The 25,154-nt window shown below is 39.9% G+C and overlaps 2 protein-coding genes across 3 annotated transcripts in view; one reads left to right on the top strand and one right to left on the bottom strand.

Moving 5' to 3' along the window:
• usp24 (ubiquitin specific peptidase 24) overlaps positions 1-6,315 on the bottom strand; it is a 40,180-nt gene extending 33,865 nt beyond the window's left edge. For both annotated transcript variants that reach the window (XM_084722711.1, XM_084722713.1), the window contains exons 1-5: positions 5,869-6,315; positions 1,719-1,887; positions 1,415-1,482; positions 1,164-1,307; positions 48-173 (exon numbers count right to left, since the gene is read on the bottom strand). In XM_084722711.1, the coding sequence (XP_084578837.1) occupies positions 48-173; positions 1,164-1,307; positions 1,415-1,482; positions 1,719-1,887; positions 5,869-6,147 (786 nt within the window). In that variant the 5' untranslated portion in view covers positions 6,148-6,315. The remainder of the gene's footprint in view (positions 1-47; positions 174-1,163; positions 1,308-1,414; positions 1,483-1,718; positions 1,888-5,868) is intronic.
• Positions 6,316-7,863: 1,548 nt separating this feature from the next.
• bloc1s2 (biogenesis of lysosomal organelles complex-1, subunit 2) lies at positions 7,864-12,201 on the top strand. Its single transcript, XM_084722158.1, has 5 exons — positions 7,864-8,064; positions 8,278-8,394; positions 8,626-8,745; positions 8,851-8,955; positions 11,612-12,201. The coding sequence occupies exons 1-5, from the start codon at positions 7,899-7,901 to the stop codon at positions 11,641-11,643; spliced, it is 540 nt and encodes a 179-aa protein (XP_084578284.1). The 5' UTR covers positions 7,864-7,898; the 3' UTR covers positions 11,644-12,201.
• Positions 12,202-25,154: the final 12,953 nt, after the last annotated feature.

The following is a 25,154-nucleotide window of genomic DNA, read 5'->3' as shown; positions in this document are numbered from 1 at the left end:
AAGAGAAAAAGTGCAAGAACAACCCAGACAAAAAGGGTTTCCCTTACTTTCTGATACGTGTTGCTAGGAGAGACAGCAAACATGTTGGCCTCTTCTCCAAAAACTTCAGCCCAGTTCCTCTGACAGGCCTTCATGCGGTTCTTAAAATGGTACTCATTATCAGGGTTGAAGGCCTGGACACAACAACAAAGATACAGAAAATAAATACAGTACATTTTTATTATCCCTCTTACGCTCAACAGTAGAGAAATGTATGATTATAGGTGAAATTACTACATATAAGCATCATGAAATATATATTATTTGAATTGTTAGGTGTTCAAATTAGAGGTGGCAGTGATGTACTGATTGATTAAGCAGATAGAATTAAGAAACAGTAACCTAACCAATGACTAAAAGAAGAATAAAAACTAATTGTGGTGATTGGGTGCTGTGCCTTTAAATCTAAAGCTCCATCTGACTGAAACAACCTGCCTACTTCAATTATATTTATTACCTCCTTTCATTTATTCAGGGCATCTCTTTTACAACCTGCTCTTGCTTGCAACTATACTTAAGTTATGGTAATAATAATCTCCATTGTCTGGGTGCATGTAAATACTTTTTATAGGTATGTGTACATTTTCCACGTGTACTTTGGCATATTTAAGGCAATCATTGGTTGTGGAAGTGGTTTGGCCAGGAAGAGCTCATCTTTGTGTATGTGTGAATGTGTCTATGCCGTTTTGCTTTAAGTGTTGTATTTTCTTTAGGTGTAAAAGATGCCCTTGAAAATGACACTGTTCATCTTTAGGGGTTTAATCTTCAAATAAACAAACATTCCTCCCGACAATTCAACACACAGATAGAATAAGCATTTCTTTTTACAAGTGGACCAATAATGTTGACAAATGGGCAGATTGGTATTGAATCTTAGCACAACATGCCAATACTTAGGGGCTTTATTGTCACCAAAGGTCAGATATAATTTATAATTTCAATTAAAATTTAGCCAAAATAATTTGGACAGTTGTTAATTATTTGCTTCCAATATTGTTCTATTGTTTTCAAGGTAATATATTTATCTCCAATTTTAAACATATTTATAGACAGAACACAAAGAGATGGTAGAGAGCTATTAAAAGACAAATATTTTGAGAGACAAAGAGTGAGAGAGAACACACCATAGTCAGGACACCCATCAGGTTTACAGGTACGGGGTCCTGCTTCACCCTCTCTGCAACCAGCTCCACCAGCAACATGAGCATGTTGTAGATTCCTTCGTGAATCTCGGTGCCCCATTTGTGTACGGCACTGCTGGTCAGCAACTGGTGATGGTGAACAAGACGGACAGAGAGGAGGACACTCAGGACAATGCATGTTAATTAATTAAGTGCTACACAGTCACTTAGATCTCTGGGTCTTCTTTGCTCACCTTTTTAAAGGCCTCCGGCATGCACCGATCCATAAACCGCTTGCAGTTCTCATCAGCATCAGCAAGACCTGACAGAAAGAGACATGTTGGATTCACAACTCTAGCCGAAGTCCAAACATGGAACAAAACTGGCTGTGACGACAGAGACACAGATTGAACCATGTAATACAAGTGTCCAAAATAAGAACATGTGAAAGACACCCAACAGTGCAAACAAAACATGTCGCCCACACAATTACGCACATTTAGTTTAACATAGACCTTGAAAAACAAAGATTCTCATCCCACACAAACATGGTCTTACCGTGCCGGGCGAGGCAGGTTGATGCAATGAGACACTTGCCCAGAGACTCCTCTCTCTTGTAAGGTATGGACCAGTGGTCGGTAAAGACTCGACTCTCCAGCTCGTACAAATTGGTGGTGGGAAACTCCATGCTGCCCCCAGAGCAGTTCCCGTTCTCATCATTGCTCCGCTGGAAACACACACATATGAAAACATTACAACCTAATGAGATGGGTGACTTTATTTCACATAGCTGGTCCCTGCCTTGACCATTGTTTTGTGACACTGCAACTGTCCTCTGTGCAAGGATAATCCAAATGGCTTTTGGGCAATGAGAGAGTCAGGCAGGATGATGCTTCATTCCCTTCCTCCCTCTGGGAGAGGAGCGATAGCAGTCATTTGGAAAGTGTGTCCTCTCCTCAGCGATCTGCCCTTCATCTCTTCATCTTTTTGTCCATCTATTTTCTACCAAGAAAAAGCTTTCCAAACAAGTGCAGACAGGCACTTGTTTTCTAGTGTTTCCCTAAGCAAAACGCCTGTGATCTGTAAGACAGGGTGTGAGAGCTAAAGTCAAATGTAACATGACTCAGTGTTTTTAGCAATGTAATGCTACCCATGATCTTTTTTTTCTGCTGTCATATCTGAACATACTATAAAAGGCAAGTAAAAATTCAACTCACTCAAAGTCAACTTCTATATCTTCTGCATTTATGGCTCAAAATGCTTAGTTCAGGCTCAGCCTCCTACTGTTAAGAGAACACAAAATGGCTAGCGGCAGTAAAATCTACGAGTCCTTGTGGTGAAACCAACAGTAGACAAAGGATTAGTGAATTATTTACATCATAAAGTTGTTTACATATTCATGAAGTTATGTGAATATTCATGATTAAACTGCAGAACTCCCTCCTCTGAAATACTGCTGCTCAGTGGAACACTAAATCATGTCATATTTGAAATCAACTAATGATTCATATTCACACTGTAATTATGTGTATGAAGAAGTATCCTGAAAGAACGGTTCTCTCTCACACTCACACACACACACACACACACACACACACACACACACACACACACACACACACACTTTTCCACTTACGTGTTGTGCTTTTTGTTTATCTAGATTGTTTTGGCATTAGGTGTTGAGTTTTGGAGTTATCAGCTACTGAGATGTTGGTCTTGATTATAATGAAACAAGATGGCACTCAGCTTGTGGTGCTCAAAGCACCAAAAAATACATTTGAAAAATTCAACAGTAGCGTTTCTTTCCAGAAAAATCAGGAGCCGGTCGCTCAAGATAATCCACAGACCTTATAGTGAGCAGTTTTATACAGGAACAATTATCTTTCTATTGAACTACACCAGCTAACCGTTTCACCTTGCTAGCTAGCTCAGTGGTGCTGACACCCAGCCAGGAGGGCGTCATTAATGTTTACATCCCATACTGTCACAAGCATGAGCCACTCATCCATGAGTATACTTCCATGTTGGCAGTGATCGGTACGAGGTCTGTGTATTATCTTGAGTAACCTGGTCATGATTTCTGGAAAGAAACTTTGCTGTTGAGCATTTCAAATATATTCTTGGGCACTTTGAGCTGCTTTTGATTTTGTGGTGTACGGTCCCTTTAAACGTTGACCAAGCCCTGGGATTCAGCTCTCACTACATTATAAATTACCAAAACTATTCACCCACAGCTCATTTGTCCATTTTCTCTGTGAGCACTGCACAGTATAAATACTAATGCAGTCAAGGTATAGTTAGGCCAAGTCTTGCCATCTTGAATACATCTCCACATATTAGCATCCATAATGGTCAATATGTTCAGTGCATGTTTTACTGTGCTGCATATGGATACATATACAATATACAGTGATGGACTGCATGTGAAGAGGAGAACAGGAAGAGGGAGGGGGAGTGGAAAGCAGAGAAGCATCATATTTCATTCCTTCCCTTTCTAAGAAAATTAGAAATGACAGATAGATAGATGAGAGGAAGGAAAGAAAGAGAGAGAGAGACTAACATAACACTGGTCTATGAAAATGTTATGTTCAAAGAAGAGAAGAGACATTTAATTGCTGGGAGGATTTCTGCAACAGAACTCACTGACAATTTGAGTATAAAAACTGATTCCTAAAGTACAACAGCATTAGACAACTATCTTTGTGTATATAGTTTATATGTATATACATATACAGATCCCCTCTCAAATAATCAGCAAACAAGAGAATAAACATGCAAATAAGCTGCAAAGTGCTCAGTGTTTCAAGCCTTTAGGGGACAGTTTGAGGTCTCAAAGGCATGGTATGCATGTGTGTGGTTGCGCAGGGCGATGAGGCAACACAGCGCCACTCTGTTACTATGCACCCTACAACCCTCCTGAGACCCCCTGCAAAAACTGCAATGTGTTTGTGTGTGTCAGGGAGACTGCGTGTGGGGCTATATTTAGGAGCATAACATGGGGCCAAAGACCTATGACATGCCCTTATGCACAAACACAGCAAAGGGAGGAAGAGGAAGGAAAATAAATATTTAAAGCACTTTCAAGGAAGGAAAATAAAGCTCTCATTTCAAAAACCACATGTTTCAGAACTAATTATAATACGAAGGGCTGGCACTTGTTTATTAATTCCTCTATCTCATCACAAATGTGCCTTATGTAAATGACAATGCTATAATACAGATGAGCAGACAAAGCCATCACAGTAACAGGTCTGGTCAAACATGCATTAATAACACATAAGACAAGAAAGCCAAAATGTTCAAATCACATTCTGACACATAAAATAATGATAAAGTTGGCAACTGCTAGTGGGACCTAATGAATTTAAAGAATGAGTCACTTTGGGCTCAGTTTGTAACAACACCATTACTGGCACATTTACAAAAATAGGCTTATTATTTACAGTGACCTACTGTGTGCTATTTTCTACATACTGTAAATGCCAAGTGTTGTTTATACTACACTCACTATAAAAGCCTGCATTAAAGTGTGAGGAAGTTGGAGGAGAAATAAAAAGTACAGGAAATGGCCAACAGGTATTAAAACCAGAGTAGTTTATTTGTGACTGTTCTGCTGGTCCATAATCACAGCAGCTCAAACAAAAGAGTCATCAAAGGGATACAACAAGTGGTTGAAAAGTCTTACAGATCAAATTATTTCAGATTTGTTCTAAGACAGCACTGATCTGTTCTAACAGCCTCTGGAAGGTTTTAGGAGATCTAAGAAAGCAACAGGTTTGAGGTCAAGTTGCTGAAGGCAAACGGCCTCGAGATGTCAGTCAAAGCAGTCTTGGCATGACCAACGGCATGTTAACAGGTATTTATGAGCAGCCACTGCAGTTCACTGTTACAACACCACATAAACACAGCGAAACAGGACAAAGTGATAGAACCTGCAGGTAAATTCCCATCTGATTTGTCATATGGCCGTCAGGGAACCACTGACTGGCTTTACTGCATCAAATACCGCGGCCTTAAATTCTTCACAAGAAATCACAACGCGACACAAGAAACTGGCATTTTACAGCTAAAAATGTGATTTAAAAATGATCAAAATGGCCACGTATGCCAAGAATATTGCGAAACCTTTCAGTCCGGTTCGAGAGGACTGCAATCTCGGTAGCTGCACGGTTGACGCTGTCAGCCGACCCGGCCAGCTAACGTTGGTTTTCCCTATGCAAAACTGACTGAACAGATGCAGACTGTCCGCAAGCTAACTGATAAACTGAAGATAACCACGACCAGAGCGCCCTCAGTTTAAATATATGATCGCAATCCTCCAGAGTGATGCCCCTGCGCGGCTACACCTGGTCCAGTTACTGGCGCGTTCAACTCCCAACTACCGTTAGCTAGCCAGCTACTGTGGCTAGCTAGCTAGGTTAGCGTGTAAGTTTCGAATAGCTATTTAGCTCAAACATGCTAAGCAGCAAAGCTTCATGTTGGCAGACAGTTGTATTGTCACTATGAGCCAGCGGCATGCTCTGTCCCGTAGGACAGAGGAGTATTTCACCTCCAGCTCTGACAGCTCACGTTGGCTCGGTGCATTGGAGCTGCTAAGTTTAGCTAGTTAAATGGGCGAGCCCACTCTCTCCTAGTAAGTTGCAATTAGCCATGTTCTCCTCCATCTGCTCCTTCAGCTGATGCTTGGTGAGACGCAACTTGTTCTTACCTCGCTATCCACTACATCGTGGTATGCAGGCGGGGGATCAAACCCTCCCGTCCCAGTCCTCCCGCTGTTTTCCCCCTCTCCGCTCGAGCTCAAGCCGGGGGCAGGCCCGCTCTCCATAGGCTCGTATCCATACCCGAGTCCGGGGCTTTCGTTAGTCAGGAGCGCCACTGCCTCGTTGATGTCATTCTTTGCCAGCCGGAGCGCTTTCCGTATCACGTCGGGGTCCGGGAAACCCATGCAGAGGAGCGTCGTTATGTGCTGCTCCTCTTCGGTCTCCATTTTTGGGGTGTCTCCGTCTCTCAGGCTAATAGTAACGGGGTGTTCGGCACAGCCCTGTAGCTGTGCACGCCGCCATGTTTACAGTCCGCTGCTGCTAGCCTGTCACGATCTGGCTTCCCCCACAACAGCGCCGACACAGGTGTAGTGCCGAATTCTGCTGCCAAGAACTGCATGACCCTCGCGGGAGCGCGCACAGTCAAGAGTACTAGAGGTTATAATGATATCTAGGGTTAATTACTGTATAACAACATTTTATACTGTGAAGTATATCGATTATGTATGAAAGCCCATTTTCGTTAGGGAAGAAATATGACAACTATGCAAAATAAAGAATGTAAATCCATTATTTATTGTCTCATAATATTGATTCGCCATCTCATAATTTCTGAATATTTTTCATAGTGACTTAACTTTCCATATATTGTTTTTTTTCCCTGGCAGAACTTGGCTTCTATAATAACAACATATCCAAGCTGATTTAACTGCCAAGAAAAGCATGTCTTCTTATTTCAAATAAGATGAGTAACAGTGCATGGATTGTAATGATATTGGTTGTGGTATTAATTTTAAGTCATAATACGCTTACAAAAACAATTAACTCTAAGGAATTCAATTATTTAAAAAGTTGTGTTATTAGTATGATTTACATATTGTTACTGGGGGACAAAATACAAGCATGGAAAGAAAGGTGGCCTGCTGTCACATATTTATGATTATGTTTTTTAAATGGTAGTAGTAGTAACTGAAAATATATTATTTCACCCAAAAAACAATGTTATTGAGGGTTATAGGACAAAAGAATATACAGCGTAAATAGTGTTACAAGCTATTATCATTCACATATGCCAGGTCAACTTGAGATGCAACTGTTCTTGTAGATATCACTAAACGGTAAAAGCAGTTACCTCATCTGGAATCATTCGTGCACTTTGTACCAACAGCATCACACTGTGAAAGAAATTTCCCCTCTACAGTACCCCCTCTACAGAGTGACAGGCACGACTCTGATGGGCTTCTTGCTATATGTTGGAGGGAATCTAGCCAGTCTCTTCCTGTGATTGCTCTGTGTAGGTGGCACACTGCTTTCACACTTTTTAAATTACAGAGAGCTGCCAATCTGGAAATGGAAATTGTAAATGTTAAATCAGAAAACATGTGAATTTTGAGATGGATTATGGTGCAGACACATTAATAGAATGACAAAATGTAATTCAAAATCACTTGAAAAATACTTAGGAATAGCAATTTATCAACTGCCTAATTCAATTATGTTTTTATTTGTTTTGAGACTGCATAATGGTAGAGTCGGTAGTGATTTTTCCAGTGGTACGCTGCAGCCACTTGTAGATGAATAATGCCAAGCCATTTTCCTTGGATGAGGCTACCTATTTATTTATTGATGCATTTATGTATTTTACTGGATAAATAAACACTAATTTAAAGGCACCATTTGTGATTTAAGTGTAAACAAATTGACCATCAAAAAACAAAATAACAAGAGAGCACATGTATAGCCTATTCCAAAACGGACTCATATTTACTGGCATGTAGCTAATAGTCAGTGAGTTATAAAATGAATGATTATAAATGCTGTCTGAGTGTAATTAAACACCGTTTCTTCACATTCAAACCACACACATCCTAAGGGCGTGGCAATGCGCGCGAGTAGGGGTGGTGGTTGTGGTGGTGCTCGGGCGGTCTTCACGTGACCGCTCAGCTCATGTGACACAGGAAGTCAAAACAGGAACAAAATGGCTGCGACTGGAGACGACGCTGCAGCCATGGACAGCATCTCCAGGGCTCCAGCGACCCACTCGGCGGCTCTGAACCCGCCTGCCGCCTGCAGCAGTCACGCAGAAGGCCCGGAGGTTGTGGCGGAGAGCCTGGCGGCCGTTCCCAAAAAGCCCAGCACAAACAGTGAGAGATGTGTCCTCGCAGCTTCTTGCTAATGCTAACGAAGCATATAGTAACCCATTTATTTAGCCTTTTAGTGTGGGGTTGCATTTAACACCGTCATTGTTGATATCCTCATTTTTGCATTTCTTATTTCTTTATTGTTTTTCCCCTCGTGGGTAAATGTAGCGCTCCAACTGAATTGACAGCTGTGTTGTGTTTATCTGCTGTGTTCAGGTGATGGTGGTGTGGAGACAGCAGAGGAGGCTGTGGAGCCTGCAGAGCCCGATATCAATGAACTGTGCACTGATATGTTTGAAAAGATGGCCATCTTCCTCCAAGGAGAACTAACAGGTCTTTAAAGATTCTCCACACTTCCTCATTTTCTTGTCTTTTCTCTGCACAGAGGAACACCTTTATTCTTAACCAGAGCAATGATTCACTGATATGAATGAAGAAAGAGTGTCAAAAATTACGTCAGTATTAGTGTCTAACCATATGAAAAAGTACTACTGATGTAGTGCATGCCATTTCTGCCATTTCTCATCTGTCTCTCATATTCTCCTCATGTCCTATCGTGTCCAGGAACTTGTGAGGATTACCGTCTGTTGGAGAACATGAACAAGCTCACCAGTCTGAAGTACATGGAAATGAAGGACATCAGCATCAACATTAGCCGTAACCTGCAGGATCTCAACAACAAGTGTGAGTCGAAGAGATACATTATCAACACAAAAATGTTTGCCATTATATTTCTGTGTTTTCTGCTTGTATTTGTCACAGCATCTGACTTGTGCATGTTTGCTTTAGATGCTAGCCTACAGCCCTACTTGGACCAGATAAATCAGATTGAAGAGCAAGTGTCTTCACTTGAACAGGCTGCTTACAAACTTGACGCATACTCCAAGAAACTGGGTAAGACATTTAGTGTGCTTTACATTGTCTCAGTTTTTAAGAGGTTTCATCTTTAGAGAAAGAAAATACTAGTTGGTCATTACAAGAAGTTCCTATGTTGAATAAAGAACTGATGCAGTGTGGAAACAGAGTAATAATAAAGAGTAAAGAAGAAACCAAATGATTCATTAGATGAACTTAGAATATAGTTTCTTAATATAAAATTAGGTAATTTAACGTAAAGAATTGTGCAAACAATTTGTAATAACACTGTAAACAAGCAAACATGCTTTGTGCATTGCCCTCTAGTGTAAAAGGAAAATAAAGTGAAGCAGTACTCCTTCTATCACTTAGTGCAAACATTCTCCAGTTTTGTTTTGGTTTTTTTATGCCTGAGTAGCCAGTTTTGGCTATTTTGGGAAGTGGTACCTCCTCTAGCTTTGTTTTTTTAACAACTAATTAAAACAACCTAAAACATGCAAAAAATGTAAATGAAAGTAAAATCTGTGACTTTCTATCACATCAAATTCCCAGGGCAGCAAACATTTCTCAAATGTTTGTAGTGGTACAACCTAATACAAAAAACAAACAAATGACAGAGAAGTAGAGAGAAGTTGAGAGAAATATTTCCTGCCTGGGAGCTCGTACCTGCAGTCTAGTGTTTTAATTCATTTCTTAAATCCATCTTTCTCCATGGTGCTCATGGGCATCATGTCTTTGGCTAGAAAGTATGACACTGCGTCTGTTATATCTCTGCTCCTTTTCGATCGCTTCTCATATGGGGTTACAGCGGCAAAAGAAGACACTATTGATTGCTGTTTTGGTCCAGCCCTGCTAACGCTGCTCACAGCAGCATTAGTACTAGGCCGTAGAGTAACACTTGTTGGGGGACGTGCTGCAGTTTTGGGCCGGATTTTCATGCTCTCAATGTAGTCGCTGGGATGCCACCTTTTCATGGGATGGAAAAGGTTTGTTGTGTTTCCCGTTCTGGTTGGCACCAACCGACGACATATTTTGCATACCGTCTTTGTCTGTGTGTCGTCACCTTTCAAGCAGCCAAACCACTTCCAAATGATTGACGTTGTGTAACCTTTTTTTTCCACAATTTCATCCGTTTTTGAGGATAACACGAGTTCTTCTTCATCTTCCCCACCGTTTTGCTCCTCATTTCCACTCTTTTTATGTCCACGCTACTTTCAACTTCTCCTCACCTCCGCACAAACAAAGAAACATTGCAAAATGGGCGTGTACTATGATGGGCATCCCCAACACTGTAGAATGACTGACTGCTGTCTGTTAACTTCTGCTGCATGACACTCTGTTTGGATCTATAAGGGTTTATCCATATCGAATAAAAATGACCATAGCTATCATCGTCATCGACATACATTTTATTGCGATCCCGTTTCGAAATCATTTTATCGCCCAGCCCTAAGAGAAGTTTTTATTTTACAACAGCTGAAGAGAATCACTTGTGAGTGCTAATCTGTTCAGTATGTGTGAGTGTAAATGTCAAATTCATGCGTCTATGTTGCTAGAAACTTGCAACAAGGAGTCACAGCAGAGAGAAAGAGACAAACCAAACCATGGCTTCATTTCACCAAGAAAGATAACAAGAGTGCTACTTGTAATGTCTGTAAAATTGTCACATCAATTAAAGATGGAAATACCAGGAATATGATGAAACATTTTTCTACACAACATGGCCTTAAATTCCAGGAATGCCATGTATGTGACACTACGCATGAGTGGCACTGTGTCGACAAGCAGCACATCTGTTACTGAGGGTAAATCTCTTATGTTATAACAACATTAGCACCACACAGGAAGGCTTTTCTTTGATAAAAAAAACTAAATGAAAACCAATGGCATACAAAGATTTTCTTTTTTTTTAACATGAACTTTTGTTGTTTCTTTGAAAACCCCCTCTTACTTGCATACCAACACAGATACCTGTACAAGGAGAGGAATAAAATGAAATTAAAGTGTAACAAATTAAAATAAAATAAACAATATATTAAAAATAGAGCTGCTTAGTAAGATGAGGGTCAAGAGGATACTTTTTTGATTTTAATTTTACCTTTATTTAACCAGGCAAGTCATTAAGAACAAAGTCTGATTTACAATGGCAGTCTGGCAAAAGGCAAGAGTCTCTTGAGGAAAGGGACTAAAAACAAAAAGTATAGATCGCACCATATCCAATAGACTAATAAGTAAAGGAAACATGGACCGTTTATGTTGCTTTGTGAGTATGTCTCAAGATTCTTGGGAAGGCAGAGTTTTTTTTTATTTTACACACAATGTTCTTTATAATCACAGTTCCTCATTGTATATATATGCTGTACAAATATTTTCTCATTTCATCTAGCCAGCTTGAGTTAAATTGATGTGGAATCAATGAGGGAATCACTTTATCTATGTGCTGGTTGTTATGTCTTATTTGTGTGGCACAGACCAATAATAGTGTAGCCCCCTCTGTCTCGATCAGCTCATATTGCACAGCATTATGAAGTTCACCAGCAGATGGTGCTGTGACACCACAAACACTTCCTCACCTAAATATTTCTACGTCGCAGCTCACAAAGACAACCAGATGTTACCTAATCATGTTGCATTTGGACATTGGCAGGCATTGACCGTAGAGTAATAAATTCCCTTTGTTTCGTTCTCTTTACAGAGGCCAGATTCAAAAAACTGGAGAAGCGATGAGGTGGAAGAAAAGGCAGACTGAGAGTTATGGTGCCTTCTCACCTTCTTTAACCCATCTCAGCCTTGCCTTCCTCTCTCCCTGCCAGCGGAGCCAGGAGCTGCAGGGAGGATGTGAACTGAGACTGAAACAACAAACAGTCAGAGCCACTTAGACACATAGAAAGGACCACAGAGGAAGCAGCTGAAGGCACATGAATTAGTCCTGCAGTGCTTGGCTTAGATTTAACACCTTTATCACTGATTTTTGGCAGCAGTCGTGCAGCCAAGATGTGCAAGACTGTACAGTTGTATGCCCACGTTCTTTTGCAGATACATTCTGTTGAATAAATCTGCCTAACTTTATCCAGCATATCATAACTGAGTGGAATCAGAAGGTACTAATTTACTACTAAACAAAAAGAAAGACATCAGATTGACTTGTAGCACTGAAAACTCAAACAACACTTTTGTCATATGATGATACTACATGATGAAGAATTATCATTGATCTGATTTAATAATGTCCCAGCCCTCTTATTATGATACTTTAAGGTAACTAAACTCTTGACTGTTTAGTAATCGCAGCCTGACGTTGAGATTCTTTGTTCTCACATATGTACATGTCTGTGTGGTATAAACAGTACCAAAAACTGGTAGAATTGTAGAGTTTGCTTCAAAATCTACTGTGTAGAGAGCAGCTGAAAATAACACTGTCTATGTAGAGTAAGTTTAAAGTTTGAATGAAAGATATTTGATATGAATTAATTATTGTATGAAGTGAACACAGTGACAAAAAAGTTGAGAAGACTCATAATTTCAAGCCCACTGCCCTCACTAGAACTATGAGTTTTGAATCAAACTCTTAAGTTTTTAGCTTAAACAAAATTTTGCCAACCTATAATCTTTCATTGAGATAATTTACTTAAGTGAGCTGTGATCCAGATTTGTCATCAATTGTGTGCTTGCAAATTAAATGGTTGCAACAGAAAATATTAAATTATTAACCATTATTGCCCTTCACTTCAATGATTTTACTTAACAGTTTTTGAACTAAAAAAATTGGGGTGTTCTGAAACTCAGAGATTCAAATTTAACTAAAGAGGAAAAGTAAATTCTCTCAGCAAAACATTAGTAGACAAAACTTGTTCAAAACTTCAGTGTTTGAGTTTGGCTCAAGTTGTCTTGAAATTTTGAGCTTTCTCAACTTTTATGTTTTTACAGTCTGTCCTGAGATATTGACCCTAAAAACTGGATTTTTTTTGTAAATAAACCATGATGTGCACATTATTTCATGACTGTTTCCTTAAAATGAACCTACTACTGACAGCAGATGGCAGACATGCACCACGACAGGGGCTGATGCACACAGTGGGTGCATCAAATATTGCACAGCTCTGGAAAAACTGATCCACTGCTGAAGGAGGTTTGAGTTTCAGCATTCTCAGAAGAAGAAAAGCTCCAGGAAGAGTGAGACCAACAGAGGGAAACAGATGAGACATCCTTGACAACTCAAAGGAAAGGGTTAATGTGCGACTAAAGGTGTGTGTGATGCCCTCTGCCTCCTTTGTTTCCTCCTATATATTAGCTGTCCCAGAGCAGAACCCAGAGTTTTCTTTGCCATGGGCAACAGATTATCTAAACTGACAGGACCTCCCTTCTGAGTGTGCATAGGCTTGTGTGTTTTGGGTCATGCACATGTATGCATGTGTGTGTTTCTGCAGGACGTAATCTAAAACAGGTCTCTGTCATTAGTCCAGTTGAGGCCCTGGCACAGAGGGAGCTCATTATTCATACTGTAACATTATTTACTGTTGCACTGATCCTTCTATTTCTCCTTTTCCCTGCCTTTTTCCAGGACCCTGGGGCATAAATTCAGCTCCCCTCCCAAAGGCTCTCAAATCAGGTCTATTAAATGATTCTGGGGTTGTTTTCTGAAAGCTACATGTGAGTGCCAGGAGGCAGTCAAGCATAGAAGAGAAGGTAACATAGTAATCATAGGTAAACCTTTCCTATATTATTCAGCTTGGGAAGTGCTGTAAAACAACACCACACTGGAACAATATAGCTTGGGTGTGGAAATTTATTATAGTCTAAGTGTCTTTAAATGTTTTTTTCACACTGGGTGGATGTAAAGTAAAATGCAGGAATTGAAGTCAAGGTATAACTCAAGTGATTAATTGAATTGTGATGCTTAGAGTAAATGTAAGTATTTGGTGTACAGGGGCATGTATACATCACATTTTGCATCCCACCATCTCCTCTCCATCCTAAAGAAATTATATTTACACAAGAAAGGGCTGTTATTCTAAGGTGTTGCCTATACAGAAAAGGAAGCAGTGAAACAAAAGAAATATACGTCAAAAATGACGCAGCCACTCAAGTCAGTCATTAGTAATCTATGAGAATGATTGTCACCGCAGCAGGGTTTCTTTATCTTCTTTTCCATATATTTCCAGTTGAGCTCTAATGAGGAAAGTGTCCCCACGTGACACTATGCATGGGTGTGATGAGTTTACTTTGAAGAGTCATTCAACAGGCACGTTCATGTTAAGAGTGAATGTGTAATGATTTTATGGATTTGATAACTGAAAGTCTATTCAGATTGAGATGATTCGCTTGTATACTGTGTATGTGTGTGTATGTATCCTGTGTCTATGTGGTGTGTTTAGTTTCATGCAGTATAAGCAGACTAACTTGGCATGAGTCACAAGGACGTCAAGGAAGTCACTGCATCTGGACAAGAAAACATCCAGCATATAACCATGCGTAACACTGCAGCTAGATGTTAAATGTTCACTAGTGAGGTTTAGAGGTGCTGGCAGGCAGATCTTTACTTTTGTACAAAAGTAACTGGCTGCTGAGTTTAGCTTCATCTGTAGCATACAGACATGACAGTGGTATCAAAGGGGAGAATTACCACTAGGCAACGGTTGGCCTATGCCTTAAGCCCCAAAGACTCCAGAAAATGCCTCATAAAAGATTTTTTTTTGGTTGTCTTTCTAAAAATCCATAACCAATTTATGTAAATAAACATCTTGGTGTGGTAAACAGACTGTTGAATGAAGTGAAGCTACCCCAGCAGTACTGAAAAAGGAGGAAGTGGGAGCAACAAAAAACAATACCCACCCCTGCCTCAGCTTGTTCTGTCTGACAAGAGATACAGAGGTATCCACTGCCCTGCCAGCAGAGATTGAGATTTCAAAGATTGAAAGAGGAGGAGAAAAGGGGATGGGGAGAGGCCCATGTCAGTGTTTGCATCAGGCCCCAAAAGGATTAAATCCACCTTAAAAGAACACATACTCTTTATTCAAGTAGAAGTACTGATTCAACTTGATTGATAAAGTACAGGCTCTGAAACATACTCAAAATGTACTCAGAAGTATAAAAGTAAAAAGTTGTCCTCTGAAGGACATTTCTATCTAACAGAGCCTCAGTTTTCTCCATGGTCGACCCTTTCTGTTGTCTGTCATGTCTTATTTAGTCTTCTACCTCAATTTCACAAATTTCATCTCGCTAGGCCTGACGTGCATGATATCCAGTCATTGATATACCAAGGAATCATCTTTTCCATATGTTATTGTCTGTCCTTTTAGGTTGAAATTGGTCTTAATGTCTTGAAGATGGCTTGTAATGATTCAAAATAAATAGAATAAATAATTTCCCTTAAATGCATTAAAGGTAAAGCAATAAATCTGTTTTGAAAATGTAAGAAGTAGAAAATACAGATATTTGTCTTAAAAGATAGTCCATGCAAAGTAAAAAGTTGTCAGAAAAATAAATACAGATACCTGAAAGATCTACTTAAGTACAGTAACAGTATTTGTACTTTGTTACCTCTCATCTAAGTCTAAGACTGTGAAACAGCATAATTCCTATAACATCAGACCATTCTTTTAATGATTGCTTGTAGACATAGAAATAACCTTTTAGTCACATCTTTTGGAGAATGTTCCCCTCAGAGCGTAGTCTATTCTCATGTACTGCTCCTGTGTTTATTATTGTTTATGCGGTTGTAAAGTTGAGCATTCCAGCGAGAAAGGTTTTGTCAGACCTTGCAGACTCATTAGGTACCACCTGGTTTATCACTTTGTACCGTTTCTCCGTCCTGTGACCCTATATTAGCTCAGACTGAGGATTGTTCAGTTGTACTCAGTGACCAACAAGCCTTTTTTGTCAGTCAGTTACTGTAATAACTAAAAAACATATGCCTTTCTCTGTTACTCATAAAGGACATCTCTCTTTTCACTCTATTTCTGATTTCTGATCTCTATCCACAGTGTAAATACTGATTCCCAGGGCTGAAATACACCACAAGCTTCAGGGGACTTTATACAGACAATAGCTCCTTGGCAAATATGCTTTAAAAAATGACCTTGTAAACCTCATCCCCGTTTCCACATGCACTGCTGTACACATACAAGACTGAGACAATACATGAAGATATCTTAACATATGCCACATGCAATGCCAGGTTATATATCAATTACATAGGAATGATTTTGATTAAATTGCACTGTGGCTTCAACTTATAGACATAATCAACTTAAAATACAGATCATGCAAAACAGACCAAATAGACCAAACTCAACAAAGAAATTATTCCAATTCCGATCTTTTAAAACGATAAAGGCTTCAATTTGATTTGGCCTGACAGACCTCAGGACATTCCAAGAAATGAGACTGAGAAAGTATCAAACACATGTCCGTCATCAGCTGCAAGCAGAGGAGCTGTTTTCTGCATAAGTCTGAAGTAGAGACTGGGCCAGTTAACAATAACAGGGCAGCATGCCACACCGCAGTGTTGTGTAACTGACAAGCAAGCACGAAGAAGTTTGGGAAATTTCTCTTCGGCTGTGTTCATGAATGAGAGCGAGCGAAGGACACACAAAAAGTCATTTTCAAACCACATTTGTTCTGTGTTTTTGCTCAAAGTTAGCATTTCACTTAATTGAGCAATGTCAACAAATTTAGTAGTATTGTGAAATCCCTCCTTATTCCTTTGTCTTTCACTCACTTTCACACACACAGGCCGTGATGGGATAAACAGCCCTGCCTAACTGCACTCCAAGACAAGTTAAATACCCTCTGATGCCTCTGTAAAGCAGCGACACTGTAAAGACAAAGCCAAATGGCCTGAAATAAATGGCAAAGAGGTTCATGTTTACATCCATTTCAAAGCAGCCAATAGATCTGGGAGGTATTTCAGTGCAAATATAAGCCACATGTGAGATCTGAGGGACTGAGTCGAACTTCAAATACCTTCCACGAGAAGGGCATGAAAAGCCACATGAGGTCAACGTTTGGCATCATTCACTTCACTCTGCCGCTCACACCTTCATCATATACTGTGTGCACACACGTGAGGATGCAAGAGCACGCACAAAACCGACATGTCACATCTGACCCCCTTTGAAACTCGAAACCCCAAGAGCGTCCGTCAGGTATGTAGTTCTTGGAACACTTTGACCAATGCGACGAATCCATTTTGATTATACCGAAATGTCCACAGATCACTCCATTATTAAAAATCTAAAATGAGACCAGATGGGACTGTAGTGCAAAACCGTAGGTGCGGCGTCATTTTGGATGTGTGATGGAGCCCAGCTGCTCCCAGCAGGTGGAGAGAATCAGGGGTGTCAGGATGCTGGCTCCAGCCTCAGATCCAGCTCTGCTCCTGGGATTGAAAAGTGGACTGAGGACCCTGTCTCTGCAGGAAGTCATAACCAGCAACACCTGAGAACTGTCCTGTGTGATCCGAGGTAAAATGCGATGTTAGTTTAATCCTACTGTGTCTCCCTGTGTGCTGCTGTTGTTTGTGTTCCCATTATGACTTTCTGTGAAGAGTCTTGCTTTCATGTGCAGCACCATGCCTAAATGGACTCAGAATCTCTCAGACCCCCATTAGAACCCCACTCAGACTCTTTGGCACCAGAGCCATCAGTGTCTCTGCATGTGTGTGTGTTTCATACACAAAACACTTCAGATCTCTGTCATAATGATGGCAGAGCCTCACACTTAAACAGAGAGGACATTTTACAAATGATAATTGAAAAACATGTCGTTGAACATGCAGGCATAAGCTGCTTTACAATACAAGCATGTTTGAAAATATATATTTCGACTTGCAACATTCCTTCATTTTGTTTGAAGGATTTAGTGGCATCTAGTGGTGAAGTTGTAGATTGTAAACACCTTGACTCACCCTCCCCTTTAAAGTGTGTAGGAGAGCCTACGACATTTTCAGCCGTCTATGTTCTACTATACGTCTATGAAAAGGACCCACACCCCAAAAAGGAGAGTAAATATCAAACTTATCTTTGCTAGGGCACCAGAAACATGACTCCAAATGAATGTTGTCTACTATATGTTTAACACTAGAAGTATCAGAGTTCCATAACAATGAGAATGACCATAAGCAGCCATTTTGACCTTTGACTTACAAACTATTTTTTTCATGATAAATGCCAGACTAAGACAATAATGCAGTAGTTAGTTTATCTATTTAAAAATGAAATAACACCAGTATCTATATTTGTAAAATGTATATATATATATATATATATATATATATATATATATATATATATATATATATATATATATATATATATATATGCATGTCATATATGCATGTCATTGTAGTAAACCAAAATGATTACATATATTCACATCAGTATTTTTCTATAGGATTTTGACCATCAGTGATCCAATTCAAGTTTTAGATTAACCTAGAATAATAATGGTTAAATGTATTTTATAAGATTATGAACATGATGTTTTACCATTAATAATAACAAATTTCCACCAAGAACCATCACAAAAAATAATCATACCCTTTGGGAAAGGACGAGTACAAAAATAAAATCATTCCATTGCTAGGTGCTGAGACAAAATGTCCCTGGTCTCCTCTACTTTATTTTAATTGAGTGTAATTATTAGCAATTATTTGATCGAGACCACTTGTGAAGTTTTATTGACAGAGACAGTTATAGTTGCAAAGCAAACAAGATGCATCTCCAACTGTGCAAAAGCAAGAATATAACGGTGTCAATCTCCATGTGGTCAATATGACCACCGATGTTGTGTTTAGAGCTTGTTCTCCTTGCTCAAGTTGCCAAAAAAAAAATATTATTGCTGCTTAAAAAGCCTTTGTTATTATAAGAAGTGATTCCCCTTCTCGCAAGACTTTTCTGTTGTAACACACTTTGAATTCCATCTGATGCCAAATAATCAACAACTGTCATTTACAGGATAGCAGCCATTTTGATTGAGACACTGACGACCACCATGTTTGAGCAATACGGGGGAATTTTGGTGCAGACAGTGTCTTTTTTAACAAGTCACATCCTGTTTATCAAGAATAAAATGTTAATAATTCACAGCTAGCTCGCAATTTAGAATTTCCCCAAAAGGGCTTTTGTGTGATGTATGAAGTGCGTGTTTGTGTTTCGCTTTAAGCATGTGTGCATTAGCTCATCCAAATGAGTAATAAGTGGCCGGAAGCTATAAAAGGACAGAGCTGACTCATCTTGGTGTGAAGGCCACAAAGGCTGTCCCATAGATGAGCATTCAGAACCAGAACATTACTCAGACTACACAACACCATCTTAATGTGCTCCTCAGTGATCACACAAACACACACACAAAGATGCGCCATTCTTTCTGTCCAGCACAGGCACACACACACACACACACTCAATAAACTGAACCTCACTGCGTGTGCTTGTTTCTTTTAAGATTAATCACGAGTCACGATTTGGCAAATAATGAACCTAAAACAGCCTCTGTGTAACTGTTTATATCATCTTTGATCTCTACTGGACTGTTTGTTCCAGTTCCATGGCCCTCATTCTCCATGGATAACAAATGGCATGCATACTCCAGTTTGAACTGATGAGTCGTGACTGCAGAAAGGTCAAGCCTCACTGGCAGAAAAATAAAGTTGTAAACAGATATTTATCTCTGGCTGTGCTTGTGCCTGTACAACTTAATGAGCTGATTGTTTCTGATCACTAATTACAAAAGAATTAGGTTTCTTTTTCAAACAGCTGATGGGACCACAGTAGCCTGTATTCAGTTGCAAAGAGTTCTCTTATTACCCTGTCAGAAAACTTCTGAATGCCTCCCTGCCCCTCACCAAAATCCTCCTGAAAAACAGTATTTTTGACCATTTCTAATCAGGCTTCCTCAAAAAGAACCACTCATGATTGTCACAGATTACATTTGGATGCGTGGACTGAGTGCTGCATTCTTCTTCTATTTGAGATAAGTGCTGCATTTGTGCACATCTGGAATTGTCTGATAATCAGACTGAATTCCCATTTTGTTTTACTTTTTTCGCTATTCGGATCACTGAAAAAATCAGTGTTGTGGGCAGCACTTCAGAGGTCTGGAGCCGGGCCATATCAGGAACAGTACATTTATGGTGCAATGATTGGCACTGTCGCCTCACAGCAAGAAGGTTCTGAGTTTGAACCTGCAATGGATGGATGAATGAATGAATCTTATTTGTCTAATAAATGTTGCTATGTACCTTTGGATTTGTGAATCATGTCCTCTCTTTGCCCCTGTCGATATGTGGAGTCTCTCAGGGGTCAGTTCTTGATCCTAGCTCGCTCTTTATGTTCATGCCCCCCCAAAGCCACCTGAACCCATTGTTTGTTATCATTGTTACAGTGATGATATGCATCTAGAGCTTTCATGCAATCAAAATGATATATATATATATTGTATATACTAAAAATTAAAAGTGACAGTGCTTTTTCCAGCGTTGCTGCTTGTTGACAAATCAGTTCTGAACAGTTTTTCTTTGAATATTTAGTATTTCTTGACTGAAATATACTATTTTATCATGTTTATTTTTCTCTACTTTTCCCTTTCCCCAACTATTATCTTCCATACGATTTCTCTCATTTCTTATAATTCACCTTCAAACCACTTTGTAACTTCTCATTTTGAGAAGTGAAATGTAATGTTTGCTTATTGATTTGTAAAGGAACCAGTTCAAAGCTGTCTCACTGAATCTGAGAAAACAACTAAGGACATGAAAATGTTCTGTTTTGTGTTACCAGTCAGTGCATGTGAGCAGTGTGTGAGAGAAATTCAACAGAACATTGGATTAGACACGCTTTTATTTCCTTTTGCTGATGGGCAATATGAGCAGTTCGGGTGGGAGGAAGCCAGGGGACAAACTGTACAAAGACACAGAGACCTGAAGAGAGGGTTTTGAAATATATCTTAGATTGAATAATTAAATAAGTTGAGCAGTTAAGCCTATTGAATGTTTTGTCTTATCCTGTATAACAATAGTATTTAACTGTTCTGGGCCAAATCATCTGAAGCCGCTGGGATCTCTTCCTCTTTCTCAACTGGTCCCACTCTGTAGGAATGAGCTTTGGCCAGTTGTCCAAGCTAAACGCACCGGCAAAGCACAGTCAAGGGCAGCAGGCTGCAATAATATTTGCCATAATTACCCAGGGAACATAAACATAACTGCACCTGGCTCAGCTGGACTACCTGGTCAGTTCTGCTGTGTGTGTTAGTATGTAGTCTATAGCAGGTGGTGCTACAGTAACGCTGTGCTCAGGTCACGATGCGGTCAGGCTGTGTCTGCCAAAAACATCGGGTGGTTCTTTTGTCTCTTTTTGGGCTCCCACACCAACTTTCTCAATGTATTTTTAATGATTTATTTTCATATCGAAAGGTCAACATCATGCACCAGTGGGTGTAGTGGGCGCAGATGATGAAAAAAAACAAAACAATCTCTCTGTATGTGAGTCACAGACATCTGAGTCAGTATGACTTTGAATCCAGATGAGTTCAGGTGTGAATTTAAAAATATTCATTTCAGTGCAGTTATTAATGCTCATGGTACCAAAGGTTGAGTGAACCTTCCAAATCAAGTGACTGCCCTTTGACACACTTTAACCCTGGCCTATAGGCCTTGGATCCTGCACCCCTCAAGCAAAGGGTTAGATATCCAGCTGCTTGAACAGACTTTAGATCCACATCATGTCTGCTCAGGCTACTTCATCTGGCCCAACAGTCTGTCTTGTTACCTCTTCATATCAATTTTTGTCTTCTTATATATTTTTTGTGTTGTTACGTCTTTCATGTGTGATATTCAGTGATGGTTACACTAAGAGATCATCTTTTACATGTGTTATTGTCTCATCCATTTCAGCTGAAATCAGTCTTAATGTTGGGAAGGCAGCAATGATGCAAAACAAGATCACTGGTGATTCCCCTCAAATTCATTAAAACTAAAGTAATGTGTCTGTTTTTTTAAATATAAGGAGTAGAAAGCAGAGACATTTGTGGTAAAATGTAGGGAGTATAAGTGAAAAGTTGCCAAAAATAAATAAATACTCAAGTAAAGTACAGATATCGGAAAAATCTATTTAAGTGCAGTAATTACACAATTGTACTTTATTATTTTCCACCTCTGATATCATGAGACACACAAGGCCTTTCCTTGGCAGTCATCAAAACACTGTTACCAAACAATGGATCAGATGAAACGCCATCATCACCAAGCACATGTCAGTGAGCAGGCTTGACCGAATATGTCAAAGAAAGACATGATTTTTAACATTGCCAAGCAGTTTGCGTGATGTGATTGTTAGTTTGAATCCCATAATGACCAGCTGATGTCCATCAAAAACTGATCACAAGTGTGGATCCTTGTTTTACCCTCTCCTGCAGCGCGTAGCTGTTTATTATATTTTACAGCATCCCTCCTTCCTGTCTGCAAACCCTCATTATCCTATCAAAGCTGAGTGTACCGTTACATAGAGGAACTGTCTGCATATTGAATTAGGACAAGCATGACCTTGCATTTAGATCAATGAGAAAATGTTATTAGCTCTGCACCACTTAAATGCATGCGTCAGGCGTGTGTGTGTGTGTGTGTGTGTGTGTGTGTGTGTGTGTGTGTTGCAGCAGCTACACATTTTCCCCAGGAGCACTTATATTGCCCTTTGCAAATCATATGTAACTGAATCTCCTTATTTACCCCTCAGACGAGAGTCCAGCTTATCCTGATTACCCCAGGTTACCCTGTTGACAATGTCGGTCCCTCACTGTGATTTAAAACTTTGTGTACGACTAACCAGCGTGCAGCTCCCCTGTTCGTTCTATTTTGAGTTGAAACAGGAAAAAGGCTTCAGCTTTACCTTTACTGTTACAGTAAACACAAATAATATGTTTCCCCTTGTAGCCTCAGGCGTCATGAAGAGAGAGAAGAAAGAGGGATGGGGAGGCATGATTGATGGCTTTACCCCCTCTGGTTTGAGATTCATATACTCTGCAACAGATCTAACGAACACCAGATGTGAGAGGTGTGTATCTGAGTGTGTGTTTTTAAGGCCTCCGCAATCCTGTCCTCATTTCCAGATCAAGCATCACTCTCTTAAAGATGCAGTATGTCAGATTTACAGGGATTTATTGGAAGAATATGACAGAACTTTTTCAGCCTCTGAAGGGGGACATATCAGAATTAAAAAAAAATATATATTTTAACTGTTTTAAACAATTACATAGTTTTAATCAGTCCTCATGAATGCTGCTCATCATACCTTTTACATTCTATATTTTGAATATTTAAACTATGACTATATTATTTATTTGTTCAACTTGCTACTTACATCACTACACATAATGCTGATATGATTGACAGCAGCATCTGCAAAGTCCTAATTACAGACCCTATTCTATTCTTGGTCATTAGTGCTGGCCAGACCTTTGTTTAGACATGGAGGAAGTGGTTTGGTTGTGTGGTAAACACTTCCTGTAAACACAACAGTATCCCATTTGGAGTGAAACATGTTGTACTGAATGTGCAGCGCGTGTGAGAAATTGGAGTCTGACCAAAGGCTTTCTAATCATCTGCAGGTTAATATCTGCCAGTAATAAAGCCACCACATTATCTGGTCAGTCTGCCGAGAAGGAACTTACATAACGTTCCCTCATTGTTACATCACCGTTTATCGCAGGTGTACAGGTGGATCAGGACAGATAATCAAAACATCCCTTGATAAAACACAGTGGATTTCTTGTGGATTCTGCCGAAGGAAAGAGAATGTGGACACAAAACATCCTTATGATTCTAATATCAGCAAATAAGTCAGGAGACGAGGAAATGGCTATTTTAGGAGCAGCGCAAAGGACCTTGACTGTGTTTATTAAATGTGTGTGTGTGTGTGTGTTAAATGAGCATGTGAATGTGTATGTGTGTGACTTTTCCATAGGCGTGTCCGTCACGCCACCGGTGACCCTCAGATTCCCTCCTGTGCGACGTCATGTCACTTCCCCCCTTTGTTTCCCCGCTCAAAATGTTTCTAAAAATGTCTTTTTGTTTAAAGGTTCTCAACAGCCCTCCTTCCTCCTTTGCTTGGCAGTGCAGCGTGTGTGTGTCAGCGTGTGTTTGTACATTAGTGATACCCCTATATAGTTGGTCCCAAAAACAGGAACTGTTGAGATGCAGATGAGGATGCTGAAGGGTGTGTATTTTCCTCTCTGGTTTGTACCTATATACAGTCAAGGATCCTGTTTCATAACACACTCTGGATGTGGTGAGGTGCAAATGGTGGGGACCTGCATGTTACCACACACTTTATTTTAAGTGACACACACACACAAAATGTACCTCCCACGCTGTAGCATTCACCTCTGCACACAGTAACCCCTGGTCCTGACCACATCAGTGTTGGGATACAAAACGTCTCCCGAGGTTCTTGAGGTGCTGCCAGTTTCTGACAGGCATGATGTAACCCTCACTCTGGGTCACCATGACAGTGTTGAGGTGTTGCAGCAAGACACAGATGATAGTGTTGTAACATTACAGCATTTCATGAATTAAAGGAATAGTTTGGATTATTTGATGAAGGGTTGTATGAGGTACTTAAAGATAGTCAGTGTATAGCCTGCAGTAGATGGCGTTCAGCACGTCCCTAGTCTGGAGAAGCGTGTTTTGATTGGTTAGTTCACATTCACCGAAGTCACACAAAAACGCAAACAAACTAACAGTGGACCAGCAACTCTGATGTTCTGCAAGATTAAATGACTGATTTTGCCAATAGAATTGGATTAGTTTGGAGAGAACAATATTTGGCTCATGTAACAGTGGTTTTCTATTAGAAAATGCTGTCTACAGGCAAAGTTAAGTGGTAAAATATTCCAAATATAGTGTACACCTAATATAGATTTTTTTTGGTGGAGCTTTTTTTAAGTGGCTAAAATTTTTGTTGTTGACCCCGTCCAGAGCTGTTTATTGCTTAGCTTCAGTGCTGGTGTTCCTCTGTGCTTCTGTAGGCAATACAGTGGCATATAACTCTGCTTGAGAAAATCTGAACTATTCCTTTAAGGCCATTCAGTGGCACAGATACTCAGAAACCGGCCCCCCACATACAGTTACTAAAAGTACAAACAAACCTGCCACTCATTTGAAGTCAAAGGGAAGCACACATGCTTTTCTCCTCAGTGGAAAGTGGCTTTCATCCAGATACATAAGTCACTTCCAGACTTCCAACACT

The sequence above is a fragment of the Lutjanus erythropterus genome, chromosome 7, assembly GCF_056507025.1.
Source record: "Lutjanus erythropterus isolate fLutEry1 chromosome 7, fLutEry1.hap2, whole genome shotgun sequence".
NCBI lineage: Eukaryota > Metazoa > Chordata > Actinopteri > Lutjaniformes > Lutjanidae > Lutjanus > Lutjanus erythropterus.
This window is presented reverse-complemented; position numbering and strand designations above follow the sequence as displayed.